Source organism: Hemibagrus wyckioides, linkage group LG11 (genome assembly GCF_019097595.1).
Source record: "Hemibagrus wyckioides isolate EC202008001 linkage group LG11, SWU_Hwy_1.0, whole genome shotgun sequence".
Lineage (NCBI taxonomy): Eukaryota > Metazoa > Chordata > Actinopteri > Siluriformes > Bagridae > Hemibagrus > Hemibagrus wyckioides.
Window position 1 is genome coordinate 17,603,216 of NC_080720.1, and position 23,213 is coordinate 17,626,428.

Genomic DNA, 23,213 nt, shown 5'->3' on the forward strand with positions numbered 1-23,213 from the left:
TGACAGTCACACTTGCTTTAGTCTATGACAGCCAGCATTCATTTTCATTTTTGTCTACTATGTAATAGGTTACCTTTTTTCATACATTCATACACTTTCATACCTTCTAACATACACTTTTCTTTCTTTTTTTGTTTGAAAAGTAATGTTTGAAAATGTGGACTGTTTTTCTAAGTATTATTATAAGTATTAGTATTAAAGTCTTATGGTGCTTTTGTACAATACTGTATATTATAAGATGTAATAATGAAACACTAGAAATAATGATAAATAAAGTAGAAATAATGACAATAATAATAATAATCTTTAAATTGTGTCAATGTAATCAGAGTGTTCCTCCAGTAGTGCTGATTTGTAATGCTACAGCACTGGTCAGTTTTACTGTTTATATCACAATGTTTATATTACATTGACACCATTACTACACTTACTGTAGGTTGTCAGTCAGTCTGTGTGTTGGCATGGCAATACACAAATCTTTATCCAGAACTGGCTTCTTTGGGATCTATTTTCTTTGATAGAACAAAAATAAACAAAACAATTGACCATACAGTGTCTGAAATCTCAGTTACTTGATAATAAATTTGTTTATAGTACTTTTGTATAAAAGCAATATCACACTCGCATGTATGCTGTTGTTCTGAATGTCAGCAAGGCTGTGATTTGGCTTCAGGTAACCCCTTTTGCTTGTGCAGTGTTGCTTGCCTGTTAAAATAATAGCAAAACTTGTAAATGTGCTGTAATTTATGGAACCCCAGCACACAGCGTAGCAGCAGGTTATCACGATGCAGCGTCTTCATTCAAGACATTTCAAAGAGATACACTAGGTGAGAGCTAACACTCTTTTCAACCTTGGCACCCATAGCAACCTTTTTAAATTTTAGATGCACACAAAGGGAGGAAATGTGTGAGAGGAAGACAAAAAATGACAATTTTCAGCAAGATGCTGTGAATGCACAACTTATATGTTTCCTTCATTTTGAGCAGTTTGTCACTACTTCACTGCTTTCTTTCTTTTTGTAGAAAGTAGCTCATTGGTGGACAAAGCTCTGTGGGCCCCAGGGACCACTGTTCATCTCCTTTGGAAAAAAATATCCTTTGGACTGCAAATCTAGTGGAACAGAAGGATCCTTGATTTATGGTTAGCCTGTAAGCCCAGCTAGAGGTGTCTTCATGGAGGGAAAAAGAGAGGTGTGGCAGAACTGGTGATACTCTCCAACCGACTACTTCACAAATCTCACAAGACACTTCTTCATGGACTCCTATAGACGCCATCTATAAAGTAAGCAGCAGTTTTGATTAAAAAAGAGAGAACTGAGTAAATACCGGGCTGCTGAAATGTCTCTTTCCTTGCTCAGCGTTGGTGGGAGGACCATCCATCTTGGTTTGTGTTTGTTGATTTTTCTGAATCTCTTCCTGCTCACGTTGGAAGCAAGACCCAAGGGCCCTGGCCATACACACTTAAACTCAATTCGCATTGATGGAGACATCTCCCTGGGAGGCCTGTTTCCAGTTCATGCGCGAGGTCACAATGGAAAGCCCTGTGGGGAACTGAAGAAGGAGAAGGGCATCCATCGTTTGGAAGCCATGCTTTTTGCTCTGGACCGCATCAACAATGACCATGAGCTTCTCCCTAATATCACCCTGGGGGCCCGTATTCTTGACACCTGTTCGCGAGACACACATGCTCTGGAGCAGTCGCTCACTTTCGTCCAAGCACTCATAGAGAAGGATGGAACAGATGTGAAATGTCAGGGAGGGGGATCACCCATCATCACCAAGCCAGAGAGAGTTGTGGGAGTGATTGGGGCTTCTTCTAGCTCCGTGTCCATCATGGTGGCTAACATCCTCCGCCTGTTTAAGGTAGGCACCATGTTGAGTCCTTGTTTTACGCCTTCTTCAGCTGACTTGTGGCAAATGCAAGATTTGATCTCATCTTGTTAACTTCATAATTACAGCGTTTACGTTTTTAGACCCTCTGAATGGTTTCTTAAAAACATGTTTTCTGTAGATGCTATGTTGTGGTTATTTAACTGTTTTTATCAGAAGCCAAAAAGGAATTTCTGCCTGTTTTTGGCTGCCCCTGTTCAGCATTGAATTTATTGTTAACGTCACACTCCACAGTGGTGGTTAATGGCTCATATAACTGTAGACACTGGAGGCTTTAAGGATCTGCAGTTTTTCATAAGTATTTTTTTTAATTTAGCCTACTAGGTTTAAAAGTTATAATTTTATTGTGACAGTTGTATATGGTATTTTGCTATCAAAAAAGCTTTATTTGTTCTGTCTGTTTTATCTCTATACCAGTGTTACTGAGGAGAGGTGTGAATTGTTCCCCAGCAAGGGACTCATACCCCTCCACTGTCCCATCGCCCTGCTCACCTGTAGCTAAACACAGAATCATGATACTCTACAAACAGAATCCCAGCACTGTCTTGACTAATCTAATAACAGAATTTTGGTGTTAAAATAATCAATTTAATTAAATAATCCAATACATCTGTGCCACCAAGATTTTTTTTTCTTCAAATTGAGATGAACTTTTTTTTTTTTGCTTGCAATTTAAGTTGTGAAAACTACTTAAATTGAGAAAATTGCAAGTACAGGCTTCTTTTAAACTACAACCAGTGAAGACAAATATGTAATTATTTTCAATAATAGCTGCACTGATGCTTGATGCATGTGAATCAAAGAGAGTGTTGGCTGAATGGTGTGTTGTGATGACTTCACATGATGCATCTTGTTCCATATTTTCTGCAGAAAATGTGTGGTAATTTGGAAAAATGTGGTTGATTTTGCATTAATTTCTGCAAATGCAAAAATCACACACTTCTGAAGGGACTTCAGGGAATGCCAGTGTGTTGTAAGAATGGATTAAAGGGTTAAGTTAGTTAGATAATGCAAAGTAATAAGAAATAAAACACTCTTTATTGTGCCAAAGTCTTTCTCTCATACCCCAGCAATCTTCCAACAATTACATTGTAAGAACAACTCATCACATTTTTTTGGTTTATAATTACAAATAGTGTTGTGGAGCATCGGAAAAACAAGTTAGTTCCTGTTATCACTTATGTTATGAAACTATAAACAGCAGTTCCCTCTCTACATTCTCTTTTTTTGTCTCATACTACACCAAAATATGCAGTTTGTCATGTTACTGAGAATCCTTAACATTCCACAGTGAAGACTTTCCTTTGTCTGAAAACTCAAAGGAATAGCTTTACCCCGACAGTTACTGTTTATGTGCTGACACTTGACAAAAAATGTGAAATAAATCTCTGCTCTGAGAAATCGTCACTGTATTAATGATTTGATACATCGTGTTTGTGTGGAGTGTCCTCCAATAACAAGTCCCTATGGTAGTTGTTACTATAGAAATAATGTATTAGAGCGCATTAATGCATTAATATAAAATTTGCAGCCAGAACTACTGTCAGAGCTGCTGTTATAAATATTAATCAACACCTTCTGCCCAATCAGAATTGAGTGGTCTATTAAGGAATCCAACCAGCATTTAAAATTAAAACTATTTGAACCAACATTTTAATGTCAGGTACAGAGACACAGGTAGATACAAGTGCAGTACATGAAATCATGGAAGAACACAACGTTTCATAAAAATATAAACCAGAACTAGGCAAGCATGGAAATAGATACAAACACAAAGTGAACATAACAAAATGCTAGATAAATAGTGCCACGAATGTCAGAACCTAAATACTAGTGCTCATTATAAATGAAATTGATTTAGGTACACGTGATCTCACGTGAAGTGCAGGAGCTGATGTCCAGTGCAGTCCAGTTGCTTCGCTCAGCACTGACCTGATAGTCACTTAAAAATGCTGTAACTTCATGTCTTTACTAACTCAAATGGCATATTGTATCCTCTTAATATATCTATACTCATTTCATTCAACTCACAGAATTTTCAGACATTTTAATAGATTTTGAAACTTCATCAATCACTGACTTTTCAATTAGCTCCCCTATTTTCAAAGATCGAGCATTACCATGATGTATGTGCTTTTTTGTTATGAAGGGTAATAATTCAGTTTGATAAATGGCAAACAGCACACTTTTCTTGAACACTTGAGGCAAAAATATGGATATGCAAATGAGCGATAGATTTAGCCAAAACAGACACAGATGACAAAGTGGAGTGTGAACAAAACATCACATACTGAGTCCCTCTTCTTCTCTTTTCAGTCTGATTTAGTATGCCTCCTACCACATTTTAAACATGTATTTCTTCTGTAAAATTTAACTGTCTAGCAGTTTCACCTAGCTTGGTATGATTTCAGGCTCAGAACACACCACTGCCTCTTGTTTGGTTTGAGATCTGGATTAACTGACATATGGATCCCAATGATTCAGGAAGCTCAGTGCAGCTTCATTACCTTCTATGTGTTTATTAATTCAATTGACTTGCCAGAATTATTTGGACTCATTTAAAGCCTATCCTACTGGAACCATATCTGACAGTGAGTTTATTGCTTTATCATCCGAAAAGATCAGAGCTGCATTTTATTTTCAGCAAACCCTGTTTTGTTAAACAATCAAATTTCACATGCATGTGAGAAGTGTACATGTTCACAGGTCAATGAGTAATGGAGGAAATTCTACCTGGCTATTGTTTCCTGTCAGCCTAGTGTTAGGACCTGATCCACAGCTCAGGCTATCCAGTGATAGAAGTGCTGATCATTAAATGAACAGATACAAACAAACAGAATACATAAAATATAAAAGTTGTATTCGGCATTGGTGTTCTTCAGAGGGAAAGGTTTGATCAAAGATTACAGACAGAGGAATGTGATGGTATCGCAATGTTGATGATAAGCCTTATGTGCAAATGCTCCGCTTTAAGGGGTACAGCCAGAATGCTGACATCTCTTACAGGAGGAATGAAGGGTTTTGTGGGGATTTGAGCACATATACTTATTCATTCAATATCTTGCTATACTGCAAAAGTGCATCTGACAGCATGTTTGCTAGAACACCATTGTCTATATGCAACTCTTCTCAGCCAGTCAGTCCTTATATTTGTCCTTGCTGTGCCTGCAAGAATAATACATAATTTATGTTTGGAAGAATGTACAGTCCTGTATGATTGCCTAGTATAGAATTAATACTACAGTGTTCAAAGTAAAGCTGGACAAGAACTAAAAATGTGAAATGGTTATGCAATGTGTCACATCCGCAGACATCACAGACTCACTGCAGCCTAAAAACATGGCCGTCCAGGACACACACTTCCAGCAACCACCTGCAGTCTCCAGTCTCCATCCTTCTGATTATGTTCAGCTTTGTTTAATGAATATGGTACAGCTTAAAAGCACCTTTGTAACTGGCCTTTCTTTGTGCAGTTTACATTTAGTTGCTTTTGTCCCTTTGGATTTTGACTATATAGATATTTTCTGCTTTTTGACCATGCTTGTATCCCAATCAACCTGTGTCTGTTTTACCCTGTGTTCTGGATAGTTTGCCGTTCCGATATATGTGAACTGTTCCTGTTTTTGTGAACTGCTCTGATTAAAGCAACCTGCACTTGCATCTTATCTCCAAGTGTCTGTCTTGGTGACACAATGTACATTAACTTTTTACTGTGGTTAATTTAGACATATTTTCTAGTTTTGATAAATTTTACTCTATAATATGTACCAGCACCACCAACTGTTATAAGACAATCTGCTTTTACTTCATTACACGCAAGATATATCACAAGACATTTTATTTAAGAAAAACAAACAAAAAAAAAAAACAAAAAAAAACCCAACAATAATATACTTTTTTTATATCATTCAGCATACCATTTTCTCTAAGATCTGCAATGTTTAAATCAGCCATGCATGTTAAATGGATTCATAGTTACTGAGCTACAGAGTTTACTTGTTCCAGTTTTTCCAACCATCAAATACTCTGCTTATTCAGTTTTAATCAGTTATTTGTATTGTTCAGTCTTAGCCTTTGTTATGAGAGTGATTGCATTTGCATGGGTAAATGGTAACCTTTTTTAATCACCATGCATTCTTTCACTTTTTTACCTGTGAGTTTTAATTATTCAAATATTCATTTTTATTCATGTACACTTCACTCATGTCAAGAATAAGAGTGCTGTTTCCATCCCTCACTCTACTGTAACTGACAATACAAGACTTTCCAATCTCTTTTTCCAATTTGGGGTTTTTGTTACTGGAATGGCGCAGTAACAGCAGCTATAGAGTTAATGTACCACATTTACAATCCACTTAGAGAACAACGTCTGCCATTACATTCAAAGCATTCACAAGAAGGTGGTCAAGATTTAACATGTACTCGCTTGATTGAAAAATGTTCTCTAGACCATTAGGCTAAAAGTCTTTTTTAAATGTTCCGGCCTTTATATGGATTAAACACTAAGGCTGTAAAAGTGCTAGGGTCTTGCTGCACTTTGGATGTTGAGGACAGACGGTGGATTTGCAGATCAGCAGAATACACTTCAACAGCCGGAGTGAGTTTATTACAGCTTCATCAGATTTGCCTATTGCTTCATAGAAGTACACAAACTGAAACATCTTCAGGAGAATGAAAACTAATGCATGTCAGCAGAAGGTCTGGTTACACTAATATAAACATGCACACACATACACACATGTACATGCACACACACACACACAGAGATGTGGGAGGCCTGCCACTTACATGCAGAGGATGTCTAAGAAAAGCTGTCTGCTCAGCACCAAGCCACGTCTGGACAGGCTTCCTGTGATTTGTCTGATTAATATTTCACATTGGCCTTACATAAGATTGGGGGTCCTCTGCAGCTTCTCTATGTGTTGAACTCATCAAAAATCATAACCACAGACAGAGGGTGTTGAGAAAAGGCTAATACATTTTAGGGAAGAGGCATGCTGCACCACTTTCATTATTCATCTTGCTTGGCAGAGGCCCTCTGTCAAACTTTAAGCGCTAATAAAGTTTACAGCCATGTCCGCCTCTAGCTCGCCTCTTTATGTGTTCCTGAAATGCAGAGTTGCCAACTAAATTTATGTTACTGTTCACAGAGGAGATCAAGATTTTTTTGCTCTTCAGAATGTTTAGCATAGTGATTAATCTTGCAGTAATTAAAATGTTGTATTTGTGTCACTTCTTCACATAGTGGTGTGTAACAAAACAATTCCATATCCTCAGGCATCATGAACATAGCCTGTAATATTAGCATGCTTTGGTATGTTATCAATAGTGATATAATGCATATGCCTCCAGCATGGATATCATGAGAAAGAGAGAGGGAGTGATAAATAACCGCTGAGCTGGGCATAAAATGTCTTGAATAAAGGATGGCAGCCCTGGCTTTCAGGGAGATATATTGATTAGTAAGTTTCGAGTTGGTGTTAGTATTCCTATGGTGGTGCTTGATTTTTTTTCATATTCATACATACATTATCATGGGCTATAGGCATTTGTCTTCACTATTTGTTTAAGCTGGAGAATTATTATGTGCTGGGGAAAAATAATATGCTTAAGATCAGTCTCATATCCGTATATTTATCAATACTGTATTGGCATAAAGCTTTACTAAACTGTGATCAACAATCTTGAATCTATATTGGTATTTTTCTGGCTATTGCATACACAGGACCTTATTTTTTGACTCCTTAACAGTTTTCACTTGCAGCTGACCTCCATTATTCTGTTCATATTTGACAGAGATTTCATTGAATTCAATGCTCAGCTTAGCAGCCAGTTGGTGCAAGAGGAGGCTTTCACTCTTGATTGCACATTTTATACCCTGTGGGCAAGTGCATACTGCTGCCATGTTCTTTCCACTGGCCTTAGAACCTTTCAAGGGGTATCCCAGACATACACATTTACAACCACATCACAAGGTTTTTTTTTTTTTTTGATATTCTGGGAAACTGAAGACTGCTTTTCATAATAATTAAATGTAAAGTATACTAGAAAGCAGTAAAATAGATTAGTCACAGTCTTGATCCATTTTGATGTCCATCACGTGAAACAAACAAAAAAAAGGAAATTACCATTTTCAATAATTATTGTCGTTTTTAAACAAATGCCCAGTAACCACTCATCAGTGTTTTATATTATAACTAATAAAAAAAATATCATAACTAATGAAAAATGATTGCTGTGATTATCTTGTTCACTGTAATTTATCTTTCCCATGCAATGTTAGGATTTAAAATTTATAGTTCCCAAATAGTTCACATAAAACAATAATTAGAATGCATTATTTTGACTTATCACAAATTTATGTTAATTTGAATAATGCGTTATAGATTTTAGTGAATTTCATGTGCACACATCCCTGACATTTGAAATGGATCAGTAATTTTGCCCATTATAACAGCAATAATGTGTACTTTAGAACTTTAGACTCTTGATCAGAAATGCTTTCTGCTGCAGTAGATTTTTTCCATAGAAAGGCCAATAAAATCCAGCGTAGTGTCACATGATAATTGATCAGTAAAACCTAAATTAACTTTTCAATCAATACAGGATGTAACCTGCCATATATACTGAGTGTGGCAGGACACAAGCACTTAAACTCTGTATTGCTTTTATTGGGCCAAATCCAATAATCATAATTGGAGACCATAGTAAATGTCAGAACACAGACAGAAAAGCTCAATACAGAGCAATTCATAATAGAGAGTCCACAAATGGAAACTTGGGTCTAAACCAGGAAGCACCATGAACATACTATTAGAACACTGCTCTTGAAGTATAAATAGACAAATTCAGACAAAATAAAACTAAAAAAATTTAGGACTTGGTTGCCATATTTATTATAGACATATTTGGTTTTCGGTTTGTCATTTGACTCATATTTGATTCTGTAGTTTATTTAACCACACTCATTTGTTCATTCGTCTTCAGTAAACACTTTAGCCTAGTCAGGGCTGCATTTACACTTATGGACAACTTATCACAACCAAAGTTTTTGGGAGGTGGCTGGAAACCGGAGCATCCGGAAACCCACACAGAACATTGAGGAACACGTGAAACTCCACATGTACAGTATCTCAAGCTCACAATTACAGCAACACTGTACCACCCATATTTAACCACAGAATTTGTAAAACTGTGAGCATAGTATAAGGTTCTATTCCATTTATTTTTAATCCAGACACAACCTTATCTAAACTCATAAAGTATGAGAAATATAAATATGTTCCGATAAGGAAACAATACAGTGAACTCAGCACATATGATTTTAGTAAACAGATTTCAGTACATTATTACAGCACGTAGCTTGAATTTCTGTACTGCTGGACAGTGACTGATTGTACAGTAGGCAAAGGTGGGGACTGCATTTTTTTGTCATTGATGTATTTTATTGCATTTTTATTCACTCCCCATTCTACTCACCACTCTTCATCAAATTGCTTATATGGAAGCAAATTAATTTTTTAAGGAGTGAAGCAGTACCTACTCTTCCGAGATTGAATCTGCTTGTCAAGACTTTTACACTGATTTCCCGCAATTCTTTGAAGATTTTTTTTCAGCTGTAAAGCTACTCGTTCATTTCTGCCTTAGGGTGTGCAGCGATTAACAATAAGCCACATGAGGGAAACAAAGTGGGAATGAGATAGCTCAGATATGTATGTACACCAGATTAAGATATTTGAAAATGGAAAAAAAGCATATTCTTATTAACTGGTTGGAATTTTAGAACGTTGATTTATGGTTTCTTTTACAGATTTCTTTCTTTCATGCATTACCTTGCTTACAATCCCAAACTGTGTTCAGTGACGCATAGGTATCACGAGGCAGATGCCACATGATGCAAATTCTGGGCATTTATAAACAAAAACTCACAAAAATAGGAGTCGACAAATTAATAGGTACAGTCCAAATGATTAGGAAGAAGGGCAAACAAGGTAGGCGAACAATTAAAAAAAAAAATTCAGACAAAGTGAAGGTTCAAGCAGGCACAGGTCAAAAATGTTTAAGTAGATATACATAGGCTAGCAAAGGTCAGAATCAAACAAATTCAAAGACCAAAAACCCCCCACAGAAAAACAGGAAAAACATTGGTCAGGCTTGGGAAAATCACAAACAGTGAAATGATTCAAAGGTGCTTTATAAAGAGTTTAAATCAAGCATAATCAGAACATAATCAGAAGGTTGGTGATCGTGAGTGTCAGTTGATTGCTGGTGGTTGGAGTCCAAGGACGCCATGTTCATAGGTCGTGGTGAAGCTGAAGTTACATGTGTGACAGTACGGCTCGAATCAGTGAAGGATTCAGATCAGCAGCCTGACATAGCTCTTACAGTTGAGCTTGTAAAAGATTAGATTTAGCATCTGTGAGACAGGTATTATAATAACAGTACCTGCAGTTTAAAAAAAAAATCCCCCCACTAACATTATTTGATGTAAATAATGAAATTGTAATTGGAAGCATGGGATGTAGAGGACATAAGTACATTTAAAAAAATGATTAGCATACTGCAGTCTTTTATCTTTGCTTTTAAAGAAAAAAAAATCACTTTGGTTTCATCTCATCATAATTTCTAATCAATTTAACACTGATTACAAAAAGGAGAAGTGATTGTGGTATTAACTATTTGATGCGGTTGAATTGTCAGGAGTTGCAAATGATGTGCTCGTTCATTGAATAAACTGTAACATCCCTATGACTATCACGATTATCACTAGTGTCAACTAAAATTTTATGCAAAATATATTCCCCCACAAGTATTACCACACCTTCTGAATGCAAATTAGAAAGGCTTATAGTCTTTTATAAGGCTTATAGCCTTTTGAGCCTTCTGACTGATGATCCTCTTATCACCTTTCAGAAGCGCACTTCTGAGTGTCCTGAGTGCGTTGCTTATCACAGCATTATGATCCGACTGGATACTTATTTTAGGTTGTTTGTACATTTAAGAGATTAATTGTACAGAATTTCACATCGAATTTCAGCCAACTGGCATCCAGCAGTATGTTTATAAGATGGCATTCTACCATTTCATTGGCATCGTTTTGAAACTGAAACAACAGAGCAAAAATTACCCGCTTTGAATTAACACCTATAGTCCATTTGGAGCCAAGTGAACATTGCAAGATTTAATACAACATCTCCATGAAGACCAAAACAAATACAATGGGAAGTTTTGTAATAGTCTGTAATTGGAAAAAATTGTACAGGATATGTCAGTGTCAGACATCAGAAAGTATCAGTTTCAAACTAAAGGCTAGGGGCTTGACATAATTTCTTGACAATTCTCAATAGTTCCTGAAACCAGAACTCAGTTAAACTCACTAGGGAATTTGCTCCTGCCCCCTGCCTTGTTCCAACACACTTGTCAGGTCCAGCATTGACACTGGCCCTTTAGACTGAGATTAGTTCTGACTTACACTGCACCTCTGTGTAGTGGTCAATTCCCCACAGCCGAGAACATTTTCTCCCTTCATGTGCCTACTGCAATTTATTTTACTTCGGTAGAAAATGTGCTGTGTAGAACAACCACAGTGCAACAACTCATAGAGGCAGTCCAGACTAAAAGTGTATGGTGTTTCTTTAAGACTTTCGGAAAGGAAGACTGTAAGACTTTCGGTAAGGACTTTCAGAAATTCCCTATAATCAACAAAATCAGCAAAATGCCTCAGCAATAAAAGGAAAAAGGAATGTTTGTAATTCAGGAAGATGGAGTGGACAGCTACTATAGGCTATTTTCACATCAGTGTGCAATATTATTTGAATAGGAATAATCTGTGTATATATTTATATATATATATATATATATATATATATATATATATATATATATATATATATATATATATATATATATATATATATATATATATATATACACAGATAAGCACCAGACAAGCACTGCACTAATATAATGGCACATATCCCTTTAGGTATTTGCCTAAATTAACAATATCATGCACTGATTTAGGCCACAAGTTTCATTCAAAGTAGCCAATCAAAATCTTAATTTCTCAAAATGTTCTTCTTGGTTCGCCTTCATGTAATTCAAAGTGCTACAAAGGTAAAATCAATTATGCCTATAATAAGGTCACTCTCCCTCTTCTTTGGTGCTGGATGATATGAGTGAGTCATTTGAGATAAATACTAATTTGACACCAGGGAGGACACCGCTGTGCAAAACCAGACGTGTTTCTTCAAAAAAAAAAAAAAAGGAAGCAGGTGGAGGTGTTAGGGCAGTGCATTTCAGCTGATAAAACCTAGATTAATCCGTGTGAATGATGATACTTACAATAAATCACAATTCTTTTTTATTTTGACACAGTGCATTTCGATTTTTAATATAAGAATTAATGTGGCTGCAGAATTGGCATCCTTTCAAAGTGTTCAGAATGATTTAGTGATTAATTAATGGTCCATGAACCTCTTATTCCCCATTTAATGGTTTAATAATTAAGTAGCATTAATGTTAGTTTCAATCTTAATATCCAATGAATCATTTTCACTGAGATCTAAAATTGTATTGGATTTTTTCCCCCAATGAATTTACCTGTTTTTTTTTTGTTTTTTTTTTTTCTTTTGAGGGGAACAGATAAAGCCTGAGTTTGTTAAAAAAAGATTGGACAATTTCCCCCTAATGTGGTCACCCACCAGCCAGCCAGCTCTCTCCTATCATACAGCAGCTACCAACTGGGAAAGATGAAGCCTAACATATGCTTGTTCCAAGACACATGAAGCCATCTTTTTGAACTGCTGCTCATGCTGTGTCACATGGGACTCTGAAGAAAGTGCTTATGCTCTTCCATTTACATGAGCTTATAGATGCCTTTGTTTGGCTGGCATCACTGTGCTTGACAGGAGAAGAAGGGTATGCCATTATTTATTTATTTATTTATTTATTGCGCTTTTGGCATGAATATCTGTGTTTCACCAGGGGTTGAACTTGCTATCGCCTGACAATAGGACAAAAGCATTTCTGTTACTCGACTCAGGAGCCAAGTATTGGACAAATTGCTAATCATTTTCTATGTACTGCCTAAGCTTGAAGAAAAAAAAGTGGTGAAGCTTTCTGTCAAATTTTCTACATCTTGACAGCTGGTTTTTGTTATTGGATATTAATGTTCTTTCTCTGTGTTAAATTTGTGAAAGAGCTGGCCCCTGCTCAAACCATATGTTGGAACATGGGGCTGTTTCGATTCAACTGAAGTTCTTCCTCCTTAGCGAGTGAAGAATGGAACGTCATTATTTGTATGGTGGGATGACAAGATTTACTCCTGACAACTCCCCTGATTTACTCCTGACAGCTCATTCAACAAAAAAAGCTTGATTAATTTGTCTTTACTCTAAGAGTCTTTGCAAATTGCTTACATAATCCTCACTAACGTCTTGGCTTTCTTCTTATGCCGGATGCTGAGAACCAAAGTGTAGGACTGGGACACCATATCTGTATTGATTTAACACCTCGTTGGGAAAGTGACAGCTGAATCAAGATTAACACTCCTGCTCAATATCTGCACCGCGTGCCCATTTCTTTTCAATCCCATTAGTTGAGAGGTGATAGCCAAGCTGGCTGACAAATCTGTTTACACTGTCAAGTGTGTTCGATGGCAAACACGCCAGCAGCAATCTGCTGCCTTATGAAAGCTTTTTATTTTGTCTGTACTTTGGCATTGATGAATAACCTACTTGCTATGTTGCTCCACTGTCCTTATGCAGCCCCAGAGTCTGTATATAACATTATAAGTTTTAATGTTTGTTGGTCAACAATTTTTCCCTGACAGTTGAGTTTCTGCGACAGATGAAATGAAGTTGGAAGAAATGAGTTATAATGCCAGATGTTGAACCAGATGTTCTCCCAGTGCAGTTCAGTGAAATGAATATGAAATTTAATGCAACTGTTAAGGGTTTGTTGAAATTTTTGTGAGATTTTGGAATTTAGTTTTGTTTGACTGAAACTTTGTCCACCCAAACATTCTTAAGTTGAAATAAAAATAAATACTGCTAGCCATCATGTGTTTTCTTAGAGGAAAACTTCTGGTGCTGTCATCCTATAGTCCTTGACTGTCACCCATACATACTTCCTTTCTTAGATCTCTCCAGAGTCCATCGACCCTTTCAGAGTTCTATGAAAATACGACTTGGTTACATTTCACCTCAAATAAAGTCATGCCACACACTTCATGTTGTTATTTTCCCAAGAGTCCTCATTTGTGATAAGAAGATGCCATTTTATACTACGCTTCATTTTTATCCCCAGTGACACATTCTCTACTGGTGGTGAAGGGCAAAGTCTAAACTCTTCAGTCTGTCGAGTCAGACAACACCAGAGGAAGAGCCTTGTGTGCTGCACTCTTATTTAGAGTGGCTCTTAAAGGAACTCACTCGAGCGGAAGTGTTCATTAACTGAACAGATCTTGACAGGAGAGAGGATCTTTTGTTTCCGAGCATTAGTGTGCATCAGTACGAAGCAGTAATGGCTCCATAGCATCCAGAAAGGAGCAGAGACATGGATTCATTATAACATTACCTATCTACTGTCTGTATACTCATCACCAAAAAACATCATGCACAGATAGAACCTACATTGCTTTTCACAAGACTTCAAATAAGCCTGTATTATTTATTTGGTTATGTGCTATTGGTGTGTAATAGTTAATATTTATAATAGGTAGTAAATATAGGAGCAATAGGACAGGAAGGACAGTGTGTGATGGTTGTATTGGTTGTAAATGTTTATATAATAAACCTCACAGTTCCTTTTTCTTGCCATTTTCAGTTTCAATAAATTATATTTAAATCATGGTTGCTTTATATTTCAATTTCTTACATAAAATTGGACATGATATTGTGCGATAGATGTTTTTTTTCTCCATAACCGAGTGGAAATCACTCTCACATCTCTGAAGCAATAAGGACAACAATAATCACCCATTTATTAATGGCAGTTATTTATATTTACATTTTACATAGATCTGTGGTTCAGATTTTCATAAATTTTGGTCTCCTCATAGAGGGATTCTTGGGCCGGGACAAAATTGACCTGAACCATACTGTGAAGGTTTAAAGTATGAAAAGTATGTAAGGGATGAATAAGAAAGAAAAGATGATGCGGAATGCTGTATGCTGAAAATAATACATGATAATCACCACCGTAAAGCCTCCTATTGCAAAGCATTTTGCCAAAGATTCCAATTTTAATTTATTATTGAATTAAACATCACACTTTATAACTATTTATAGGTATGTGTAATGTTGTGAAATGTCTGCAAAACAAGTTAGCGTCTGTTAGAATTTATGGTATAGCAGCTAAAAATAGTCAGTCTCTCTCAGCCTCTCTCTTGTCACACAGCTTGTCATTTTACAAAGAAACGTGTAAATGCAAACTCCTGTGTCTTGAAGATTTTCACAAGGTAGATAACTTACTGACTGTCAGAAAACTAACTAACTTTTCTTGGTTTTGTTTTGTTTTTTTTTGATCTACTGTCAGAGCCAAGCTGTTAGAACATATTTCCAAGAATTAAAAATCACTGTGATGCTGTGGATAGCATTACTGTTCAGTTCCTCTGGCCTGGGTTTGATCCGGAACTCAGATTACTGTTTGTGTGTAGTTCCCTTTGTGGACCTGTGGGTTTCTTCAGGGTTCTCTGGTTTCCCTCTACTGTACAAAAACATGTATGTAGCTGGACTGGCTACACTAAATTGCACCTAGATGTGAATGTGGGTGTGTGCACAATGCTGTATGATGGACTGGTGTTCTATTCAGGGAAAATTCCCCTGCCTTGCGTCTGGTTGTACTCTGGATTCAACATAACCCTGAAAAGGGTGAATCTGTTCTGTGAGTCTTATCCATAGGCTTATCTGGCTTGCCCCCCAAGTGCAATTACTTTTAATTAAGCAGTAATTTAGAGTCCCATTTGGATCTGAGAGCCAGCAGATAATATGTATTTAAATACCAAGAATTAGGTCTTCTTTGGTGGTATACTTGGTATACATAACCACATTCAAATTGTGACTTTCCAAAGCCATGAGCATTATATAATAAACTTACAAATATTAGAATATTGTTTTGTAGAAAATTGTCTTTTATCGCCTGCAAAACTCAGATGTACTTTAGACATTCTCAGACAAATGTTTGTTTTTTAACAAATGTGACAGAAAAACTTTTTTTTTTTTTTACTTTACTCTTCTATAGCAACATAAAATTGTTCTTTGACAGTAATTATGGACAACTCTCTATGTTAAAGGGTGAAAATATACAGCTTTCATGCATAATGAGGGAATTACAGAGATTATTCATGCTGATTTATGAAGGGCATAACCATGAAAATTAAATGCTGTCATGAAGACTTTAGCTAGTAATTAAACAATGTGTTTGGCCAGTAAATAAACTGTTTTTCAGCAGAAACTAAGAATGCAATTCTAGGAGACTTATTTTGCATGGGTCAACAAACTAAATAATAGCACCATCGCTGTTCCTGCAATGCTATTTTAACCACTGAAATTTGCATTTTTTCTTTTTTATACAGTTTTTTTATGTACACATAACAACTGGGAAATAACTTGAATTACTGTCACGGATGCACCGACCTCAGCCACGCAACCACGCCCACAATTCTAACACTGACACCTGCAGCCAAAGCTTTGTTTCGCTGAAATGATTGCTTAATAAAGTAAAAGCTACATTCTGTAAAAGCATGAATCAGGTCCACAAATATTCAGACATTGACAAATTCATTCTGTTAGTTGTCTACTACGTTTTATTAGAGTTGATGAATGTGAGCTCAAAGGACATACTTTAAGCTTTAATTAAGCTTTCATTTAAGTATTTACATTCAAATCGAGTGAATGGTGTAGGAATTTTAGCACTTTTTGTCTACAGGATTCCACTTCTCCTTCTTCTTCTTCTTTCAGCTTTTCCCTTCAAGGGTCGCCACATGGAATCATCTCTCTCCATCTATCCCTATCTTCTGCATCCTCAACACTTGCACCCACTAGCTTCATATCCTCATTTATTACATCCATATACCTCCTCTTTGGCCTTCCTCTTTGACCTCCTGCCTGGCAGCTCCATGTCCAACATTCTCCTACCAATATAATACAGGATTCCACTTATTTGTCTTGAAAATGTCTTGACTTATTTTCAAAGTATGCTTCAGTTCATTGTCCATTTGGACTATAAAGCATCGTCCAATGAGTTTGAAACATTTGACTGAATATGAATCTTTGTACAATTCAGAATTCATCCTGCTTTTGTTTTTTGTCAGCTGTCACATCATCACTAAATACATGGAACCACTTCCATTGTCAGCCATACATACCAGATGAGGTAGTAAGCATCAGATCATGAGCACTTCTTACCCTCCATGTTCTTCTTTCTAAAGGTTATCTTTGTCTCATCTGTCCATAGGCTTACCAGTGGCTAACATCTTGTTGTAAACCCTTTGTATTTACTCTGGTGAAGGCTTCTCTTAGTTATTGACATATACACACCTACTTCCTGCATGGTGTTCTTGATCTGGATAATTGTTTTGAAGTGATTTTCTTCACCACAAAGAAAAATTCTTCTTTCTTTCAAAACATGCATTTTCTGTGTTCTTCTGAATGTTTTGGTGTTTCACAGCTGTGCATTCTTTCTTTTCTTTTTTTTACTCAATAATTTGCCATTGGCATTACCTAATATTTTTGATAGCTCATTGCTGCATTTGTTTCAGCTCTTCGGAATTCATGATCAGAGCCACATTTAAATCACAACTACACCGTTTACTTGTAAGGGGAATAATACAACAGTTGAATACTTAATTGTCCAGTTACTTTTGGTCTCTTGGAAAGGGGGCAACCATTATTGTGATTTGTTGGATACACAAAAGGAATTAAATAAGCAAAAGCTCTTTGAGTGCATTTCATAGCTCTAGGACTGAAGATATAGAATTAGTGCTTTTTAGAATTTATGGCACTAGTGTAATGGCACACATTCACTCTCTTTATTTTCCTTAGCTTGGCATTTCTATGCTTTAATTATTCATGATCTGACATAAGATGGTTCATCAAATTGTTAAAGCAAAACAAACTCAGGGATGTACAAATCTGTATGGACAACTCATCAGACATACTTGTTTAACTTGTTACAGAAAGAGGAAGTGTGGTGTTTTAATAGGTTTCCATTTCTTTCTAAGGAGTTTATAATTCACTTAGGTAGACAAATTTTAAAAAGCAGTAGACTTGAAATGTAAAAATACACATCAAGACAGATGAAATGTCTGTTTATGTGTATTAATTGCACATTAAATGGAGTTGATTTGGATTAAAGTGTTGTTTAAATACTGGAATTTAAAAAAATGGCTACAGAAACAGTATTTGTCAGTGTGAATTGACTCTAATTCACACTGAGACAGTGACACTGTTGCCAAGGGAAGCATAGTGGAGAGGGCAAGATTGTGTCAGGTAGAAATAACCGGTTCGCTGACATAGAAGAGATAATAGCAAATGCATTTTTGGCCTCTTGTGCATTTTCGTGGGTGTTCACTCAGATGTTTCAGCCTTTAGGGGAGCACATATATAAGCTAGTTCCTCATCTCTGAATACTGAGTTGTTTGTGGTTAATTATTGCCAGTGAAATAATTTAGCAGGTAGTATTTATTGATTTGTATTGAATGAGCAAATCCATACTCCGAAATCTATTGGAAAGCTTTCCCAGAAGAGTGGAAGTTATTATAACTGCAAACAGGGCCTAATACTGGAATATGATTTTCGGAAGGCAAATATGAATGTTACTGTCTGATCAAGTCTCAACAAAATTCTGGCTATATATTTTACAACTCCAGTGCAGCATGGGTTCTAAGTACACTATGGTTTAATTGGAGCAAAGATTAACACTCAGTGGATAGCAGGCTGGTAACACTTTTAGGCCAAACCCAAATGTACAGCTTCAGTGAGAGTCAATGAGTATTGGGTGTTTGGTTTTTGAATAGAAAAATATCTCAATCTTTAGAAGACTTTGCACTCTTTGCTTGTCCCACCTGGGTGCACAGTTTCTTTAAATGATAACTTGTAGGCATCTCAAAAGTGCTGAACCTCATAACCAACTGCCAATCATTGAAACGATAATAAATAGAACTGACAACGTCCCACCATTTCTAATGTGTTGACCTTATTTTGGTAAAGCCTTTTGTTACCATTTAGGTCTGAGAGTTAAACGGGAGGCCTGACTACGAAGTTAAACAGATGAAACACACACACACATTATTAATAAAAGACAACTGTGCTTTTGCTATATTAAAAAACACCAGCCACCTCTGATGTAAACAATGGTATATTTCAAGTGGTTTGCTCTTTTTCGGTTTGTTTTTATAAGCCAAACATCTGAATGCAACCCATTCTGGAACATTAAGGTAGATGCTAGAATTGCATTTAAAGGAAACAAGATATTAAATGGATCGATTATCTAGAGTAGCCAGTGCCTGGCTGCTCTCTGCCCAGCCAAATGAGTGAAGAAAAGGATGGAAGGACTTGGCTCCTATTACAGTGCATTATCCTGTGATGGGACATATCAGAAAATGGACCCTCTTTCTTCTGCCTGTCAATGTGCTGTTAAAAAGGTAGAGACAGACTTTTGCTCAATAAGGCTGTCTCCTTTACACTGTGTATAATTTGGTGATATTGTCTAAAGGCAAATTAAAAACGCAACTCAATTTATTGATCCAGCTGCACGTTGGTACATTGAGCTTTGGTGTTATCAGGCTGTGCAAAACTTCTATTTGCTGAAAAGATAACAAAGGCAGCATTGAGCAGCTAAAACTAGTTAAGAATTGAGTGCACTTGTTCCCTTGGGAAATATAGGCAAATGCATTTGAGTCTGTGTCTGTGTCTAGTCAGAGGCCATTTTGCCTACAAGAGCTATAATTGTGGCTTGTTTGATGTTTCCTTCTGAGCACTGCCTATTTTTGTGTACTTAGCCTAGAGCTAATACCGAAGGAATGGTGTGCGAAAGCATACAGGAACACCCAATTAATCCTTGTGAATCTAAAGTGTTGAGCCTTTCACAGACATCATCTCACAACACTGCCTAGTTCCCTTAACTAATATACACTTTAACCTGGCTACATCAAGGCTGTCCATGTCGTCAGTCCTGGAGGGCCAGAGTCCACAGATTAGTGTATTTTTTTTTTCTTCTCTAACACACATATTAAAGCTGCTAATGAGCTGTTGAGGTGAATCAGGTGTATTTGAGTTGGTGAATCACTCAACTGTGCTGGACTGTAGTTGTGCCCTCCAGAGAGAGTGTGGTAAAGAAGAATGGAAAATAAATATACAATTTATATCTGTTAATTAATTGTTTTTTACTTTTTATATAACTATCCATTATTTCTTGTATAACTCTTTTTTGTGTGAAAGTTCTTTTGTTTAAGGGCATCATTTGCAGAAAAAAACATGTTTTTCAAATCTTGGATGAATTATTATTGTAGAGCAGAGGCTGTCAGCATGAATATAAGTTTTCAATAATCATCTAACTGTTAATATTTTATGAAAAGGAAAAATACATTTATGACATGTAGGTAATTAGCACCTAATACCTAGTAACACCTAGTAACAACCACTATAAATTGTATTGATCATGTATACAAGCATACATGGCATGCTGTGAAATGCTGTTTTCGACTGTCCATGACATAAAAAACAGAATACAGTAAAAACTAGAATGTATATAAACCAGAATTTACATATTCATATATATGTAGGAAATGAATAATATATAGAAAATATTAATATATAATATAAGTAATACACAGGTCAGTGGCAGAAACAGTATGACTGTATTTTTAATAAAATGTAGATGTGTGCAGTTGTTTGTGCAGTATATGCTGTGCTAAAACAGGCTGAGGAAGTGGGTGGTTTCAGTCCTATGTGTTGTTCTGGTTGAGGCCCTGAATGGCTCATTCTCTCTGTGGGGGCTTAGGGAGTGGAAGCATTTCCCAGACCACAACAGAGAGAAGAGTCCATTGTTCTGATAGCTGAGGTCCTACACTATCTTCGTGGCCTTGGTTCAGCATGAGTTGCTGTAGATAAACTGGAGGTCAGGAAGCTCAGTGTGGATGGTACGCTCAGCTGATTGCACCTCCCTCGGGAGACCTCACCTATTCTGTTTGGTGCTGTTCCCAAACCAGGCTGTCAGGATGCTCTAAATGGTGCAGGCGTAAAAGTTCCTTAGCACCTTTAGAGGGCAGTTTAAGGTAGTCTAAGGTAGTGAAGATGGGTTAGGGTTACAGGTCTTCCTCACCAGGGTGTTAATGTGACTGGACTATGACAGGTCCTGTATTGTATGAACACCAAGATATCAGAAACTGTCCAGTCTCTGCACTTGGGCCTTGTTGATCTCAAGAGGGTGGTAGGTCCTGCTTCATGCTGAGATCCATTATTGAGATGTCTTGTTGATGATCAGGAGGAGTAGGTTTTCCTGGCATGAGGTCTCTAGGTTTTTAATCTCCTCTAGGTAGGCCTGTCCATTGTTTTCAGTGTCATCTACAAATTTGACAATGATGGTAGAAGTGTTGTGTGATGTTGGAAGTGGCCACACAATGATAAGTCTTCAGCTAAATAAAGAGTGTTTAACTGAACATGAAGACATTATTCAGATCATGAAAAGATCATGTGTTCAAAATAGACCTTTTAAATTACTAAAAAGCTTGACAAAAACGTTCACAGGAAATCTGGTTGGTGGCCTTTTATTTTCAGTTAGAGTGGTCCGATTTCAAGCTCAAATTAACATGCTTAATTAACAAGAACTTGTGGCTGCCCTTAGTAACATGATAGTTTAAATTATACTACTTGTTTGTTCATACCTTCGGAAACAGATTAATTTCATTAGAAAATATCATCTGTGGGACACTTTAAGTCATTTTTCCTCTGGCAGTAACATGTCATTACTGGGGGAGCACAAAGTTTCCTATGCATTGTACTGTTTGTATTATTATTGTATTATCATCATATAAATTCATTCGAAAATATCATCTGTGGGTACAAAGAAAATAATAATAGCAAGAGTGAAAAAAAAATGCACACATCCAGAGGAACTGTCAGAGCCAGAATTCACACACTATGTTGACAGCCACTTTTGTTTCTTTTTCAGTGTTTTCAAGAGCATAGTTGTATGGTTTATACCAAGGCCCAGGTTTAGGTCATCACTTTGTATGCATCACATTGGTATAAAGAGTGCTACAGATAAACCTGTTTGGAGCAGTAACCAGATACAGTTAAAGATAGTCATGTTGTGTGGCATTTCCTTTGTAAGCTATGTGCTTTAACAGTAGCTGTTAGTTCCCTCAACCGGAAAAATCAGCGTTATACAATTAACAAATTCCATATTTTCTATATCAAATTTCCATTTTTTAGTGCTAAAATGGTCTGTGCAACATTCTCTGTTACCTTGTAAATCTTGCTAATCAGTCAAGCTAGTTGTGTTTGCAAGTCGGTCTAATCAAGAGTGAAAGAAAATCAGTAGTTGCTATCAGACTGAACAAATTGAAGCTGAAATTTAATTTGGAATTGGCAAAACCAAAACAAAACATCAAATTACCTCAAATTAGTCACGAATCAACGATCAAACCAAATATACTGCACATAACAATTTAATACTCAGAAGTTAGCAGTGTCTTTGTAACAGAAGTTGATCATCTTAATCTTTTTTTTACAGACAGATTTTTGTGAGGTGGAGTGGAATCAGTGTGTGTTTCTTGGAGTGGATTGTGGTGAGCCATCGATGTTCTTCACTATCAGGCTTCTCCTTTCATCATAGAAAATGTTGAGTGATCATGATTGTGTCTCTGGTGATAATGAAACTGTCAGAGGAGGACTGAAGCACTCGATTGTGTTTTTGATGAGTGTCTATCGAGGCTTTTGATGATTAGTACCAACAAAAGATGTGGCGGATTATACGCCCCTCCTTTGATGTTCTCCCCATTTTGCTATTGTGATTCAGAATCAAAAGATATGTCTTCTTTTCATACATCAAGCTTCATAGAATTTTTAAGCCTAGCAAAATGAAACCACTTTAAGTCATTTTTCCCCTTTTCACATCAGATTTTATCTGGCAGTAACATGTCATTACTGGGGGAGCACAAAGTTTCCTGTGCATTGTATTGTTTGTATTATTATTGTATTATCATCATTGGTGCCTAATTCTGTTGATTACTGCATATGATCAGAACAGATAGGGCTGAATATATTCTACACATCTCTCTGTCTCTCCCTATACATACACACACACACACACGCACC

The 23,213-nt window shown here is 36.6% G+C and overlaps 1 protein-coding gene across 3 annotated transcripts in view; it reads left to right on the forward strand.

Moving 5' to 3' along the window:
• The window catches only part of grm4 (glutamate receptor, metabotropic 4), a 149,037-nt gene that overhangs the window by 57,278 nt on the left and 68,546 nt on the right, over positions 1-23,213 (forward strand). For all 3 annotated transcript variants that reach the window (XM_058402072.1, XM_058402071.1, XM_058402073.1), the window contains one exon: positions 1,024-1,863. In XM_058402072.1, coding sequence (XP_058258055.1) covers positions 1,339-1,863 — 525 coding nt within the window. In that variant the 5' untranslated portion in view covers positions 1,024-1,338. The remainder of the gene's footprint in view (positions 1-1,023; positions 1,864-23,213) is intronic.